The 16,569-nt window shown below is 37.8% G+C and overlaps 1 protein-coding gene across 5 annotated transcripts in view; it reads right to left on the reverse strand.

Annotated features, from left to right (window-relative positions):
• The window catches only part of flna (filamin A, alpha (actin binding protein 280)), an 83,682-nt gene that overhangs the window by 14,005 nt on the left and 53,108 nt on the right, over positions 1 to 16,569 (reverse strand). Inside the window, exons 19-38 of one of the 5 annotated variants that reach the window (XM_057859595.1) lie at positions 16,227 to 16,396; positions 16,026 to 16,143; positions 14,066 to 14,178; positions 13,829 to 13,978; positions 13,433 to 13,751; positions 11,890 to 12,063; positions 11,654 to 11,816; positions 11,416 to 11,576; positions 9,732 to 9,899; positions 8,742 to 8,865; positions 8,519 to 8,675; positions 8,254 to 8,443; positions 6,633 to 6,656; positions 5,976 to 6,223; positions 4,092 to 4,166; positions 3,337 to 3,436; positions 3,120 to 3,260; positions 2,913 to 3,041; positions 2,663 to 2,836; positions 1,144 to 1,305 (exon numbers count right to left, since the gene is read on the reverse strand). In XM_057859595.1, the coding sequence (XP_057715578.1) occupies positions 1,144 to 1,305; positions 2,663 to 2,836; positions 2,913 to 3,041; positions 3,120 to 3,260; positions 3,337 to 3,436; positions 4,092 to 4,166; positions 5,976 to 6,223; positions 6,633 to 6,656; positions 8,254 to 8,443; positions 8,519 to 8,675; positions 8,742 to 8,865; positions 9,732 to 9,899; positions 11,416 to 11,576; positions 11,654 to 11,816; positions 11,890 to 12,063; positions 13,433 to 13,751; positions 13,829 to 13,978; positions 14,066 to 14,178; positions 16,026 to 16,143; positions 16,227 to 16,396 (3,060 nt within the window). Of the gene's footprint in view, positions 1 to 1,143; positions 1,306 to 2,662; positions 2,837 to 2,912; positions 3,042 to 3,119; positions 3,261 to 3,336; positions 3,437 to 4,091; positions 4,167 to 5,975; positions 6,224 to 6,632; positions 6,657 to 8,253; positions 8,676 to 8,741; positions 8,866 to 9,731; positions 9,900 to 11,415; positions 11,577 to 11,653; positions 11,817 to 11,889; positions 12,064 to 13,432; positions 13,752 to 13,828; positions 13,979 to 14,065; positions 14,179 to 16,025; positions 16,144 to 16,226; positions 16,397 to 16,569 lie in introns of all 5 variants that reach the window. The other 4 variants (XM_057859587.1, XM_057859613.1, XM_057859622.1 and 1 more) reach the window with 4 other exon arrangements.

Genomic DNA, 16,569 nt, shown 5'->3' on the forward strand with positions numbered 1-16,569 from the left:
AAAAAAATCAGTGATTTAAGCATTTATTCACAAGAATTTTCAACGGAAAAAGCTCTTTGTGATGATAAGGTGGCGCTACAGTGGCTTAAAGACTAGCAGCACATTTGACATTTACGTAAAATAAAAGAGCAAAGAACCGGGCAGTTAGCATTTATCAAAGAATCGAGACTGTTTTATGTCCAAATCTATAAAGAATTCAGGGATTTAAGCATTTATTCACAAGAATTTTCAACAGAAAAAGCTCTTTGTGATAAGGCGGCGCTACAGTGGCTCAAACACTAGCAGCACATTCAACATATTTAAATTAAAAGAGCAAAGAACTGGGCAGTTAGCATTTAAGAATCAAGACCGTTTTACGTCCAAATCTATTACGAATTCAGGGATTTAAGCATTTGTTCACAGAATTTTCAACGTTAAAAAGCTGTTTGTGGTGATAAGGCGGCCCCACAGTGGCTTAAAGACTAGCAGCACATTTGACATATTTACATAAAATAAATGCTAACTGCCCGGTTCTTTGCTGTTTTAACAAAGAATCAAGGCAGTTTTACGTCCATATCTATAAAGAATTGAGAGAAGTGTCAAGTGTGTATTATCACAAAGTTTGCATTGTCCTTATAGATGCTACAATATGCGCTCTTCTGTCTGTGTTCATTCGAAATTGTTGGAAACCTTTATTTCCGGACTCAAACTTTTGAATTTTACAGAGTAAAACATTTTGAGGAACTGTCGACTAAAACTAGACGAAATGTATATGAGATTTAGTTGATTAAAACGAAAACATTTTGAAATGATTAAAATAGGACTAAGAACAATAAGTATTTTTGTCCAAAAACCCTTGAGTTATCAAACTTGTAGGATATGTTTGAAATACAAAACGGAAGGGTGATTCAATTTGGGGAAATGAGGCCGACAATAAATTTTATTTTTTTTTTTTAGGTATTTTGCTATAAATAGGCTAATTAGCTAAAAAACTAACTCACATTAGCAGGGTAGATATGGTGAGAAGAGAAGGAGTGATGACATTTTGGGGCATGAGGGAAGGGACTGCCCACTCTAACAAATATCGTGATGCTTTGAATTTGCCTGCTAAGGCGAAGATTTGCTCTCCGAGTGCACCTCAAGTTTAGAAACAGGATTACTGACCAACATGGCCATTCCGTAGCTTCTTTAGGAGGCAGGGTTCCTCACGGCCAGAGGGTGTGGTGAGTGAGGCTGTCAGTTGGCTGAGATCGAAATCTCCGATGTCCAAAGGAATGTCAGCGGCCGATCCCACCTTCAGATGAGACATCCTCATCGAGTCATCCCCTGGAGGACAGAACATGACATTGTAATGCGCTTTGACAACTACAAACCACCCAATGTCAACTTCTGGATACATCTAATTATATAGTGTAGTGCAGTGGTCCTCAAAGTGTGGTAAAAGTACCACCAGTGGTACATGAACTAAAATGTTCAATTACTTTTTAATGCCTAAATCAAGTAGAGTTCAGTTGCATCCAACATAAAACTACTAGAGATTTACAATTAATGTTTAAGAACAGTGTATTTTCAAACATTTAGAAAATACAATCTTTACACCTTTATAGGGGACTGAATCCAAAAAAAAACAATAGTATAAACATTAGGGCTGTCAAAATTATCACGTTAACGGGCGGTAATTAATTTTTTTAATTAATCACGTTAAAATATTTGACGCAATTAACGCACATGCCCCGCTCAGATTAAAAAGACAGCAGTGTAATGTCCACTTGTTACTTGTTTGGCGCCCTCTGCTGGCGCTTGGGTCCAAATGATTTTATGGGTTTGGGGAGTGAGCATGGTGTAATGCCATCAACAATGGCGAGCTACTAGTTTATTTTTTGATTGAAAATTTTACAAATTTTAATAAAACGAAAACATTAGGAGGGGTTTTAATATAAAAATTCTTTAACTTGTACTAACATTTATCTTTTAAGAACTACAAGTTTTTTCTATCCATGGATCGCTTTAAGAGAATGTTAATAATGTTAATGCCATCTTGTTGATTTATTGTTATAATAAACAAATACAGTACTTATGTACCGTATGTTGAATATATATCAGTCTTGTGTCTTATCTTTTCATTCCAACAATTTACAGAAAAATATGGCACCTGTTATAAATGGTTTGAATTGCGATTAATTACGATTAATTAATTTTTAAGCTGTAATTAACTCGATTAAAAATTTTAATCGTTTGACAGCTCTAATAAACATCAATAAAAAATTCAAAACTTAAGTATGATAATAATAGCTAAATGCGGATATTACCTAAAATAGTTCCTTGCTGTGTAAAGGGTTCATTTCATATTAGAGTTGGAAGGGGTGGGGATCCTAAATGCAGTGTTAATCCTCAAACTGAGCGTCGAAAAATAACCTAAGGACATTTTGGCCAACTACACTAAATATTTTAGGTCATTGCCTGCTCATATCTCAGTGCTATTGATGGTGCTAGACATCCAGTCCATTTTGACTAGGAGAGGCTGACGGCAATTGGACATCAGTCACGTTAATGGCAGCCAACGAGTTCATGTCGGTCCTGTTGGTTATACTCTGAGCTAAGCATTCTTTGGGGTGGTACATATTGTACATTGTTTGAGATCCATTAATATAGTGTATTTCAGGATTTCTCCGAGCATGTTTACCAGTAATCCTAGCTGAAAAAGGGCTGCCAGGAATGTGCTTGTCATTGTATTTGACCAGGATGCTGTAGTCTCCCGGCAGAACAGGCAAGTAGGACACACTACATGTTCCATCCTGGTTGTCTACGCAGCTAATGTCTGCTTTTGAAGGACCCTCAATGGCGAGAGACAGACCACCTAAAAAAGACATACTGTATGAAAATACTGTATACATTGTGCCTTATTTTTAAGCCACTTTATGAACATCACATACCCTCTCCAGCATCTTTTGTGTTGACAGTGAAGACAGCAGGTTTGTTGACCGTTCCATGGATTAAGCCAGGACCATAGGCGCTGACATTTCCACTGTTCATGTAGTCCACATAAAACTGCAGGGGACTTCCTATGAATGTGAAAGATAACTGTAAAATGAATCCATTACGTTTTTGATGTTATACAAGGTTTCAAACCGAAAACATACCGGGGATGTGAATTCCGTCATATTTTATATCCATCTCATGCAGCCCAGCTTCAATTGGTGCATACTTAACGGTAACAGTGCCATCCTTGTTGTCTGTGATATCAGGCTTGGCAACCTTGCCGGATGGCATTCGGACCTCACCTTCAGTTCAGAAGAGACCATAGTGTGACTCATGCAACCAAAAAGAAGCGATCAACCCGACAACTCATGTTCCAACCTGTAATCTCCCCCTTCTGAATGGTGAACGGGATAACCAGGTCAAAAGGCCTCAACCCTGTCACATCTAGACCATTCATTCCCATTGGTCTGTCTGTTGCCTAGGAAACAAGGAACAAAGGTCTGATATTACAAAGTGTCCGAAGATTTTGCACTTGCCTATTCTGATGAAACAACATCCAACAGCCAACAAAATGGAATGAAACACAGATGAAATGATCAAACATGTTGATCATTGGTATGATGATGAAGATGATGGCTAAGACACCAGCACAAACTGAGAATGAGATGACAATTTAAACACTGGAAGGTCAAAGGAAAGTTTAGCAACAAGCGACTCAGAACATATATCCACATGGATGACTGTCAACGCAGATCATTTGTCCCTTCAGTAAATTGTCAAAGAGCACTGCACAACACCAAGTTGAAAGGTGGATTTTTAGCTGTTAACAACTGCTTGACAGAATCAATAAATGCAGCACTCAGTATAAAAATGTTGGCCAGTGACTCTTTGTTACTGAGCAACTCTGTTGCATTGTCCATGTTAAAGGTCCTGTTAATGAAATGGAACTACACGGTGGAGGAATGGAAAGAAATGCCTTTCAGAAGTGAAACACCTGCAATTAGAAATAGCACATACTGATGCCTGACATATTTGATGGTGCAGAGCAGAGGACGAAGTATGGGAAGAGACAAATGGAAAGGTATGTAGGACCAAACAAAAGCTGTAAAGAGTGGGGCATAGTATTTTGGTACCCAGGGCTGTTGAGAGTAGTACTGGGGCATTTGGCACTGCTGCATGAGCTGGTCCGATGGAGCTCCTTCCAGTGCCTGGGGAAGGGGTGAGAGGTTGGCAAAAAAATGGAAGGGATTGAAGGGAGGTAAAACAATGTGGTACCAACTGGATACAATTATATTTCTGTAGGGAGACACTTTATGAACATCTTTGACAGAGTGGAGCTTTCAGTTTCAACACTGTTATCAGAATTTGACTATAGTCAGAGCTCACCTCCGTTTCTTTGACCAAATCAAAAACTCACGAACGTGCATTATGAAATTGATGAGCTATGCACTGTATTATAAACTGACGTCAGCCATACCTGCTACATTGCTAGTGTTTATTTATTTAATGGACTGTCACCGTCTAAAAATGGTAAATATTACTGATTTCGTGTATTTTTGGAATGAATGATCATTTAAAAAGTGCCGAGTCATGATGTCTCTGCAATACAGCAGTAAGTCGGTCATGCCCTCTGATAAGTCTTGTACGGCAAAATGATACACTGTTCAATCACATTGGTCAAGAAATACAATAAGAGTCATGAGAGGGCTGATTTCTTAAAAGATCAATCAATATCAATATTATATATGGCGGAAAACACTCAGGTGACTTGAAGTTCCGCTCTGAGACCCCCAATTTCAAAATTGTCCAATATGCACGTGTGATACATCAGTAGAAAGCTTAAAATCTCAATTTTCTGGGGGAAGAAACATTTTGAACAGGAGGGCATTTAAAAAAAATTTTAAACAGCAAAACCCCATCTGGAGGTGAGAGCACGCGAGAGCAGAATTACAGATGCCATGACTTTAACGAGATATTATCGCATACTTACCTTGCTTCGATCCAAAAACTCCTTGTCACATGTATCACCGAGTGTCAAGACACAGCTGTGAATGGCCACAGCCGGATCTTTTGGGGATTTTATGGGTGAAACATGGTAATATAACAAGGGTCGCGATGGAGAAATCGCAGACATCAAGGAGTGGTTGAGATTTCCTTTTTCACATATTTACTCTTTAAAACGTTTTTGTTTTTTTCCCCTCAATTTTTCTTTGTTTATATCGCTTATTTATCATCTAACATATCGGAGATAATTGCATTTTTTTTGTTACTGTCGCATTAAGAGATAGTTATGAGGTAGATATCCGTGACTTTTTTTACAGACACCATTTTTTCCCATTGTGACATAATTTGTTTAAAAGCAAAATATGCGAGTGAATCATTTTTTTTTAAACAAAATATTAGTCATCAATTAATGATTCTAAGCTAAAAATGACATTTTGGATAACAAATATAATTAATTACCTTCATTTTACGGCTGGGTTCAAACAAAAGCGGTTGCGCGACGTCTAAACGGGGGTTTCCAGGGTAAAACGGACAAATTAAAAATAGTTCGGGGGCTTAATGCACCATGAATCTGCTATGGCAGCATATAGACATATTGTTCTATAAAACTCAACAATTCTTTTGGCTTAAAATACAGCAGTTTGTTTTAAGGAGGAGTGCAAGAGCATAAACTGCTTTTTCAGTCTTGTCTGTGTTTTCCGCCATATATATTTTCGGGGAGAAATACCTTTAAAAAAATTCAAACTCAACCTTAAATCAGCATCCATTATGTTCCCTCTTGTTGAATGTGGTTTTGAACCAAATCTCCCGTACATGAAATTAACTTATGTGCTTAGCAAAAACAGTAAAATTCAACAAAAACTACAATTACGGAACCTCTGTTCATATCCCAGAAATTTCCAGTGACCCATACCACTTCACTTCCGGCTCAAAAGCTTCGAAATGACATACTAATCTTCGACTACAAACTTTTATACCAAATAGTTACCAGACTGAACTACAAATAAACTCACCGTGACTTGGAATGGACTATTAGGAATGTGCTCTCCTCCAAAACGTACGCAGATGACATATTCACCAGGCTGCGGCGCCGTGTAAAAGATGTCGAATGTACCATCCTCATTTTCAACCACGTCGACATCCAACTCCGCACCCTCGGGTGTGCACACACTGCAGGTAACTTTGCCTTTCCCCGCTGCCTTAGCGTCCACAGTGATGACAGTCTGTTCCCCAATCTGAATGGTTGGGCCAACACCAGCGCCTGAGGGATTGCATAATTGTCAAGTAGATGATAGACTAGCTAATCTATTACTTTGAGTACTAATCTAGCATGCATATTTTACCACCAAGAGAAATGGGTTAAAGATGAAATATAATGTTAAATCCAGAATATTCCCAACCTTTTAAAAGATAATATTTCCACTATATGTAGAATTGAAGATAGATTAGCACAAATGCCATTTCTGCATGCCAACCTAAGTTAGTATCTGTGTCTTCAAATGAACATGTGGGCAAAACGAACATGAAATGCAGAGATTTGGGCAGTTAAAAAAAGGGGGAAATTTTAAAGGTTTAAAACAAGAGAATATGAGAGCCCAGATTTAAAATGTTGTTTCCATGCTTAAAGACAGGAATTCCTCTACAATACAAAGTTGCTCCATTGGTCTTACCTAAACCGTGACCTCCAATTGAGACTGATAGTGGGAACGGTGGCAAGCAGGATGTGCAAAAAACAAAAGTGAAACACACAAGATAGTCAGGTAGGGGTGGGGTGATGGGAGGCAAAACGTATGTGCTCTAAAAACTCAAATAGAAACCTTAAAAATGATAAATGCTGTGTAAGGCAAAGAGGGGTGTTTGTGCATGTGTATATGTAGCACAGGGAATGGGCAAAGGAGTGTATAGCAATAGAAATACAGCATATGCTTGAAAAGAAGCTGCAGCAAAATAGACTTCGATGTCAAACCTCCTGAGAGACAGACACATATGTGCTTATGTTTAGCACTGGTCAAATGGTCTCATGATTCAAACATCCAAATTTGAAACCAATGGCCATAATGTGAAACCAGCCATCTTGAAAGTGGGAACTACTTTTCTCTGTTATATCATGCTCTCAGTCAGTGACCTTTAGCAAAGCTTGAAATTAATACCCAAATGTTTATATGTACAAACTATTTTCATCTAAAAGTAAAAGACATTCTTTGCACAAAAATTGCCTTAAAAGTGAATATTTTGTAAACTTCAGGCATAGACTTCAAAATGTATAATTATGAGGTCTATGCTTCAGGAATAACAAAATGTCTGATTGAGGGTGGTATGCTGGATTGAAACAGATTTTCTGTGAAATTTCTGTAGTTAACTGGGACTTTTGCGTAACATTTAAAGGACAGTATGAGTAGATAGCACCACGAGAACATTGAAAATGACAACAATTTCATAGTTTTTCATGAACTTGAATTTACATTTACCTACTAAATGCAAATAAAACCATAGATGGGCACATTGCTAGAGATCTCAGCAATACAATATACTGTACACTGAAATCCATTGTGTTGTTACTATGGTAACCCGTTGCACACAGGCAATTGGTTACCACAAAAATTCTTACTCCTGCTATAAACTATGGTACTTTTGTTCATATTTATTATGTATTTACAAAAGATTTTTTTTTACCAATTAAAAAAAACGTTGTTGAAATGGAAACCACAAACCAGTAATGTCCAATTCGAACTCAGCTGTCAAAAACTAAAGTCCATCATTTAAAAATACTCATTAACGCAATTCCCCAACTATGAACCCTATCTACCAAAACTTCACAAAAAAAATTTAGGTTATATATAAGCCTTAGGCGTCTACATTAACTGCATGTTTTTTATAACATAATTAGTCTGTAAAACCTCATAAATAAGGTTTGATGTGGGCATAAAAATTGGCTTATAGTCCCAAAATTATGATACTACACATGCCCCTTTTCATAAGTGTGCCAAATTTACGAAAATTATGCATTCTCAAGTTAAGGCCAATTTTTAGACTAATGCTTATAAAAGCAGATCTCTAGCAAAATGCCCATATAATGATTTTATGGAGTTTTAATAAATTGCTCATGATATAAGTTGTCATTTTCAATGTTCTTAGTGTAGTGTCCCCTTAAATACAATAAAAAAAATGACTAAATTAAGACTTTAAAATATAAGCTTTGATGGCAACTGATTTTCATTCAAAGACAAATTACCTGTATACCCATACAGTGGACCATAAGTGTACGTAAGAGCAAAACTACAGGGTGCATACCTGTGACAGTGCATTTGCTGGCATCTCCTGTGGGTAGGGCTCGGATGCGATACGGTGAATATGGAATCTCGTCTCCTCCGTACTTGATCAAGATGGTATATCTTCCAGTCATGTCAGGAACATACGACACCAAGTATGTTCCATCGTGGTTGTCGCGAATGTTGGCCTTCTTTGGCTTTCCTTCTGGGTCCTGCGCATAGTTACTCATTAAATGGTGATTCCACTTTAAGTGAAGAACACTTCTTTTGCATGGCAAGACACTCACAGTGATTTGCACTGCCAGCAGTCCCTCCCCTGCATCCTTAGCATCAATAGTAAACTCCACAGGCAGAGAGGCAGGCACCCCTGTGGTGTTCAGACCGGGCCCACTAGCACGCACTTTACTGGCATCGTGTGTAGGAAGCACCTTAACCTTATAAGGGCTGAAGCAATATACATAATTCAGTGTCATAAAAGCCTAGTATGATTACAGTGTGCATGGGTTGTACCTGCGTGGAATCTCTTCATCAGCATATAAGACGTTAATTGAATATGGACCCTCTCTTGTTGGAACATAGCTGACCGTGTGAGTTTGGTCACCATTGGCCACAATTTCTGCAGGCTCCACAACACCTAATAACACACGAAAACTCATTCTCAGCAAACAGGGTTTATAAAACAAAATTAACACCGTTACAAGAGTGGGAAAGTTACTCCGTTTCCCTTGTTTCAGTGCTGTAAGTGGTAATATGCTAAAGTTAAAAGCGTGGTCAATGTAAAAACTAGGACTGTCAAACGATTAAAATTTTTAATCGAGTTAATTACAGCTTAAAAATTAATTAATCGTAATTAATCGCAATTCAAACCATCTGTAAAATATGCCATATTTTTCTGTAGACAAGACTGACATATACATTCAGCATACAGTATATAATTACTGTATTTGTTTATTATAACAATAAATCAACAAGATGGCATTAACATTGTTAACATTCTCTTAAAGCGATCCATTGATAGAAAAACTTGTTCTTAAAAGATAAATGTTAGTACAAGTTATAGAAATTTTATGATAAAACCCCTCTTAATGTTTTCGTTTTATTAAAATTTGTAAAATTTTCAATCAAAAAATAAACTAGTAGCTCGCCATTGTTGATGTCATTACACCATGCTCACTCCCCAAACCCATAAAATAATTTGGACCCAAGCGCCAGCAGAGGGCGCCAAACAGGCGGACATTACACTGCTGTCATTTTAATCTGAGCGGGGCATGTGCGTTAATTGCGTCAAATATTTTAACGTGATTAATTTAAAAAATAAAATAAAAAAAATGCCGCCCGTTAACGCGATAATTTTGACAGCCCTAGTAAAAACAGTTCATTTTTAAATCAGATCTGGCTGTTCTATCACCATAGATGGCAGTGTTAAGTGGTCATTTTTAAAATACTACACTAAATGTTACAGTAAAACAAGTATCATAATTGACAACTATAAGAACGCACCTTTAGGTCCCTGCACACGAACTTGTAGTGGGGCCACTCCAGCTTTTGTAGCATCCACTGTAAAGACCTGGGGAATATTGGCCCTGACGTTGGTGCCAAGGCCTGGTCCTTGGCATTTCACTTTTGAACTGTCCACTGTGTCACTTACTGGCACTGAAAAAGGACTTCCTGTGAAGGTAAACATCATAAATGGTTTAAATAATTGTAGGAAAAATAAATGGTTTCCCCTGATGTCAAAATTACATTACTCACTAAAAGGTGGGGGGTATAGTTAAGTATGAAACCAAATAGTACAGTTAAATACCTAATGTGACAATCTCAAATTTTGAATGCATGTTTAACTTTTTAGTATTTTGTTTAACTGCTTAAAATAATACCAAAAAAAAAAAAAAAATCAAGTTGAAAGTGAACTACGACCGCATGGTAGCCAAACAACAGGCAACACTGCCATCTTTTGGATTACTGGAGCAACTACAAAAGAAATCCATAAATAGTCTGTATTTAACTAGCCCTGGGATAAAATAAATACCGTAATTTCCCGCGCACCCCCCCCCAAAAAAATCAACTTGTAAAATAATGGTGCGCATTATACATGGGTAAAGGGATGGAGACAGAAATATATATTATATATTTATATAAAGACAGATTTTTTTTTTTTTTATTGGCACGGCCATGTTGTGTTGAAGAAACGTATGCGGGAATCAGTTGCCGACCATTACGGTACGTGACATCACCATTTTGTTTCGGTAATACTTCACTCGGATTGGTCGAATGATTTCGTCTGATAAATTCAGCTTTTTTTCCCCTCTTCATAAAGCACAGAATTTATTTCCTTGAACTCATTTGAGTCAACGTTTATTGCAGCTTCGCAACTCGGACCATAACAAACGTACACACACACACACACACACACACACACACACACACACACACACACACACACACACACACACACACACACACAGACTTCCTATGTCCGTCAACTATTTCTGTCCCTCGGGAAACTCAAACCCAAATAACAATAGTTCCTATTGTTACAGTCTAGTCAATAGCGATGCGCTCTTTCCAATTTCCGACGTAAATCCTCACTTTTATTTTACCGTATCAATCCATGGAAGAAACATTTATTCATCATGATGAAACGAGCAAGTTATACAGCAGCCTTTAAAAGAAAAGTCACATCTGTGTTGTTTTCTCCTGGATTCCGGTAAATTGAAGTTGTCAGATCATATTATTACCGTACATATTGTCAGTTTACGGTAATGTTTTGAACTACCAATGTGCTATGCTGGTGCTGAGTTTCACCAGTCAGTAAAATGACATTTCTGTATCTGTACACAAGCTCTGTTTTCTTGTATTCTTCTATTTATTGGTGCTAAAGTTAGGGTGCGCGTTATACAAGGGTACAATAATTTCCCCTAGATTTTACAAGTAAATTTGGGGTGCGCGTTATACACGGGTACGCCTTATATTTGGGAAATTACGGTAAATAGGTCTACGATGATTGATTTAACATCTAGTATATGCCTACCAAATTTCAATCTAATTAGTCCACGAACCGCAGGGTATTAGCTATTTTTGTTAGTGTCCAGAAGTAGAATAGAAAAAAGAACAACTACATTTACTTGCCAAATTTCTCCCAGCATGTTCACAATAAGTACTCGTTTTTGCAAAGTTGAGTTACCGTTGATAGGTTGTCCTCCATAGGTTACATTGAGGTTGTATGTGCCTGGTTCGTAGGGGATATACTCAACACTGCAACTTCCGTCTTTGTTATCAGTGCAAGACATTTTGGCCTCGGATGGACCTTCCATCGCCAATCCAAGACCCCCAGTGCCGGCTCCCCTGTAAATAAGATTAATGTAAATGTATTATTTTTACAGTAAATCATCCAAGAATTCCTTCAATTAAATCTTATTTACCTCGTCTCCACTGTGAACTTATTGGGCTTGTTGGTAGTGCCGGATTTCAGGCCAGGACCATGCACGCGTACTCTGCCTGGATCACAACCTTCAGTGACTGCAACACGGAACGGACTTTTCGGTACTGGTGTGCCATCGTAGCAGACCTCCACACTGTGTGGGCCTAACATACAAAGAGGGACGTTTAAGTCTGTGTACCAGAAATGGACATTTCAGGACTAAACGCCGCTACTCACCTTCCTCGTAGGGAGTGTACTCTACGTTATAGGTTCCATCCCCAAGATCTGTTATCAGGCTGTCAGTACGGCTGCCTGATGGGTTGCTGATAAGAGTTTTGATGTGGTCACCTCCGGACAGCGTAAGAGCTCGAGCGTCTACTGTGAAATCTGTAGTGGCTTCACGGAAAATGCCTAGAAGAAAAAAAAAACAAATTTGAAAGCAAGTTAGTGTAATGTTTGGCAAATGTATAATCCTGATTATATTTATTTTTAAATCACGTTTTTTGTTAAAGGTTGAAGCCGTTCAAACAAGGACTGTAAATCATTTGGAAGATCTCCTACTTCTAGAATAAAGGTGTAAAAGTCAAGGCCCGAGGGCCAGCTCCAGCCAACCACATGGAAGGAAAAAGCAAAATTTAAATTGTTGTCAGTTTTAAAAACGTTGCGAAATAGATTTTGACTGGATTCTAATTTAAAAACTACGTAGGTATAAAGACATTTTTTATAATACTGTATTGATTTATTGAAGTATACATTTAAAAACGCCCATTGTATCGGGTCTTCTGACTGCTCCTATGAGGGAAAGTTTGCCCCCAAAATTTGACAAAGCAAGTAAATTTCTCACTTGCTTGCTCTTGTGCGATTAGTAATGTGCCACCTGCAAGGTCAGTATTTGGCTTTTATGCACAAATGAACTGCTGACGTACTGTATCAGTAAAATAATGAACATAATTTTAATACTATAATTTCAATAATAGTCAATTTACCCAGCCCCCCCCCCCCTTTTTTTTTTTTTTTTTTTTTTTTTAATTTGTTCCCCTTGTGACCCTAAAAATTCAGCTTAGGTGAATGGAGTCTTGGGTTGCATTCAATTTGTTATACTGTGTATATAAACACACACACCATACAATAATAATATGAAGCCTTATACAGTATACTGTATTTATATGGGTTGGTAGACATGACGATCCTCCATAGGAAACCATAATTTTGATGTGGCCCACGACAAAAATGACACCCCTTGTTTTAGAGTATCAAGAGTTCTGAAGAAACCATGATCTCGGCCTGCAGTTATTTTCTTGTAAATCATACACCCTAACCGCAACCAAATGACTTGGCATGCTAATCTACAAGATAGTAGTTAGTGGTTACTACCGATACAGTACTTCAAAAAGAAGAGGATAAGGGAAAAAGTTTGGTCATATCATTACATCATTGAGCAGGGAACCGGTTTTCCTCACTATTAATGTGTACAAGTCGTAAGAAGGAAGTCTGTGGTTGTGGGGATGAGCCAAAAACAAGTACAGATTTTTTGGGCAATCTGCTTCTTAACAACTGAACTTTAGCATTGCAAACCTGTTCTAAAAAAATACAAGGTGGCATTGTTTAAGTACGTAATTTGACTTTTTTTTTATAATAGAGTCACTATCTTTTTTGCTCAGAAGGGGATAAAGTTCACTACAGTTCTGATTACGTTTAAAATGTGTGACTACTACTGCAATTGTATAAACTAGTTAACAAATGGATTAAAAATCAGTTTGTGGTATCTAATTAATTTTACCTTTGCCTTCCACTCCTGGTCCAAACACACGGATTCCACTGGCATCGATGGCTGGCTCCACAGTGAGCTGAGCTGGGAAGTTGGGCACATCCTGGCCACCATAGCGGATAGTCAGGGTGTACGAACCAGGGTAGAGAGGAATGTAGGTGATGGTGTACGTGCCATCCCCATTGTCCTGGATATGAACTTCAGCCTCTGTACCGCCATCAGAAATGATCTCTATGGTCAGTTCAGCTGGGCCAGCATTGGAACAGTCCACAATGAACTCTCCAGTTTCCCCAACTTTGGCACGCTCCAATCCGGGACCAGAACAGCGCACCTGACAGGAAATGATTACATCGGTAAGATGTACAATTCTAGAGTTCCAATGTATGAAATCCGGTCCTTCGGGTTTACCTTAGAGGGGTCTGTGGCAGGATAAGCAACGGGAGTGAAAGGTGATCCTGGGATCTGGACGCCATCATAAGTCAGTTCAACCTGGTATGGCCCCGCTTCTCTTGGGATGAACTTCACCTGACTGGTTTCTGGACTCAGCCCTGGCTCCACCTGAAAAGAGGTTTTCATTTTGATACATTTATATTTTTACAACATGAAAAAAAATGTAAATACTGATGTACTAGTGACATGCACCACCTTGCAGGAAACAGGCTTTCCTGATGGTCCAGTCACCTTGGCTGCCACCTTGCCTTGACCTCCAGCACCCTTCGACTTCACATTCACCTCCTGGTCCTTGCCTACAGACATCTCTACAATAACACACAAGCACAGTGATTTGAAGAAAAAAACATTTGGCTTAGGAAAAATAGAATAACTTATCCTCATTGTTAAATGATGTATAAGATGATTCTACATATATATCCCCGGCATCAAACTTAAAGCCCTCAGGCCATATACGGCCTGCCACGTCATGTGTGGCCCACAAAAGTAAATCATGTGCTTTGACTTCTAGATCAGGCATGAAAATGGATCTGGGGTTAAAAAGGTGAGAAGGGTGTGGAGGAAATATGTTCCGGTAGGGCTGTCCCAAATGACTAATTCTCTCCCGATAAATCAGCAGACTATTTTTACGATTAGTCGACACTAAAAAAAAAAAAAAAAAAAAAAAAGTTTTTTTTATAACTCATTTAGCCATGGATTTTTTGTTGATGCTTATTAATTCACAATTTTTTTTGGACCATTTAAATTCTTTATTAAAGTACAAATTAACCTCTAAATAGCAATAATCACACATAATCGCCTTTCCAACATTATTCAAAACAATTCTTAAAAAAATATATATGTGTTATTATCATAGTATACTACTATATATAATATTATAATTACATTTATTGCCAATCATATTTTTTTGAAAAGGGTGTCAATTTAAAGCTATTCTTCGTGTAGAATCTGAATTCTGTAGAATTATAGTATGTACATATTACAGTATTAATTGTGAAGTATGGCGGATTAACTCCAGTGACGTACTTTTATTTTGAAATGTTCACCGAAAGTACATTCCCTAAACCGCTAACAGCTTCACACTCCGCAAAAAAAGCACTTTTCGTCATTGCTAGTGATGTCACTCAGATTTTTTTCTTTTAATTTTTTTCATTCGCATATGCTGTTAACCAGCGATTTTTAATGAACGAAGAGTCACCTTTTCACCGCGAGTTTGCGTTTTAAAGAAGACTGCCCATGTTTTATAGCAGGCTAAAGTAGGTTGTCTCCCCCCCATTAGTCTCAAAGTAGCAATGCTAACGTTTACAGTGTTTAATATACATGTGTTTCCTTATTTTGTATGTCTGAACTGTAATTCTACGGCATGTTGATTAGCAATAAACATCTGAAATGAACTGGAGTCTCATATGTCATCTACCCGCACGCACAAATATATGCATGCACGCAAGCAGTGATTAAACGCAGCCGTGAAAATGATCGCGTTTTTATTTATCTTGCGACAAATGGACTCATTGCATTTCGCGACAGGCTTAGCAACTTCAATAAAACGTCGTTAGTTAGATGAAATTATGACCCCCACCCCTTAAAAATGTTCTCCTCTGATCTACACAATTCACGTAGGTCACACTTTTTGACTTCAAAACCGCGAATTTCACCAAAAGATGATTTTCATGCCTGCTAGATGTTTTTCGGCAAAGCAAGATTTCCGTTGTCCTAAATGAAATATCACAAGCTACAAAAATCAGAAAATACTGACAGCTGTTAAAAATAGTATAAAATATTTGCTTTTCCAAGGGAAGAAAAATGAAAATTAAAAAAATACTTATTTAGTTGTACCCCTTTTTAAAATGCATTAGATGATACAGTACCCCCCCTTGTTTTTTTTTGTTGTTTTTTTTAAATTAGCAAATGTAAATACAAAAAATCTGAATAAAAAAAGATCTAAGAAAATATTTGCAAGTAGGAAGCCCAAAAAAAGAATCTGGGTCAACAATGACGAAAGGATTAATCAACTGTCAATTCATTTGATAACTAGTTGATTATCGTAGCAGCCCTAGTTGGCAGACAGTAATGGCCCTCCGAAGGTAACCATAATTACAATGAGGCCAACGAAAAAAGTTTGACATTCCAGGTACATATAATTTAATGCACATACTATCGCCCAGGCCTGTGACATTGATCTTGCTGAGGTCCAGTGAGGGTGCCACTGCAACGTTAAAGGGACTCTTGGGTATATGATCACCACCATAGGTTACTGCAAGCCCCAGAGGACCCTGATGCAAAGAAAGAATCAAGATTTAAAGGATTGCTTAAACATCTATTCCCGGTATGACATTCTGGTTGGTTAGGGCCTTACCTGTTGCACAGGTGTGTATTTCACAGTTTGGGTGTTGTCATGGTTGTTAATGATTTCAAAGTCCTTAACGGCTTCTCCTTTGATGGGTCCGACGAAATTACAATCAAGGTTAGCTTTTCCTGCTCCTTTAGTGGTCACGGTGAAATGAGTGGGCTTGTTTAATTCAACACCTAGAAAATACCAGCAGAAGGAGGGTTGGAAAATGTGAAGACCACTTAAATTTGTTTTTTTACAATGCTACACGAAAACAACATTTTAGAGGTTTTTTATGGAACCTTGGACTTGTAGGCTCTAATAAGTCACAATTGTTCTCTTTTACTAAAATATGTTGTTAGAAACAAAT

Source organism: Corythoichthys intestinalis, chromosome 2, assembly GCF_030265065.1.
Source record: "Corythoichthys intestinalis isolate RoL2023-P3 chromosome 2, ASM3026506v1, whole genome shotgun sequence".
NCBI lineage: Eukaryota > Metazoa > Chordata > Actinopteri > Syngnathiformes > Syngnathidae > Corythoichthys > Corythoichthys intestinalis.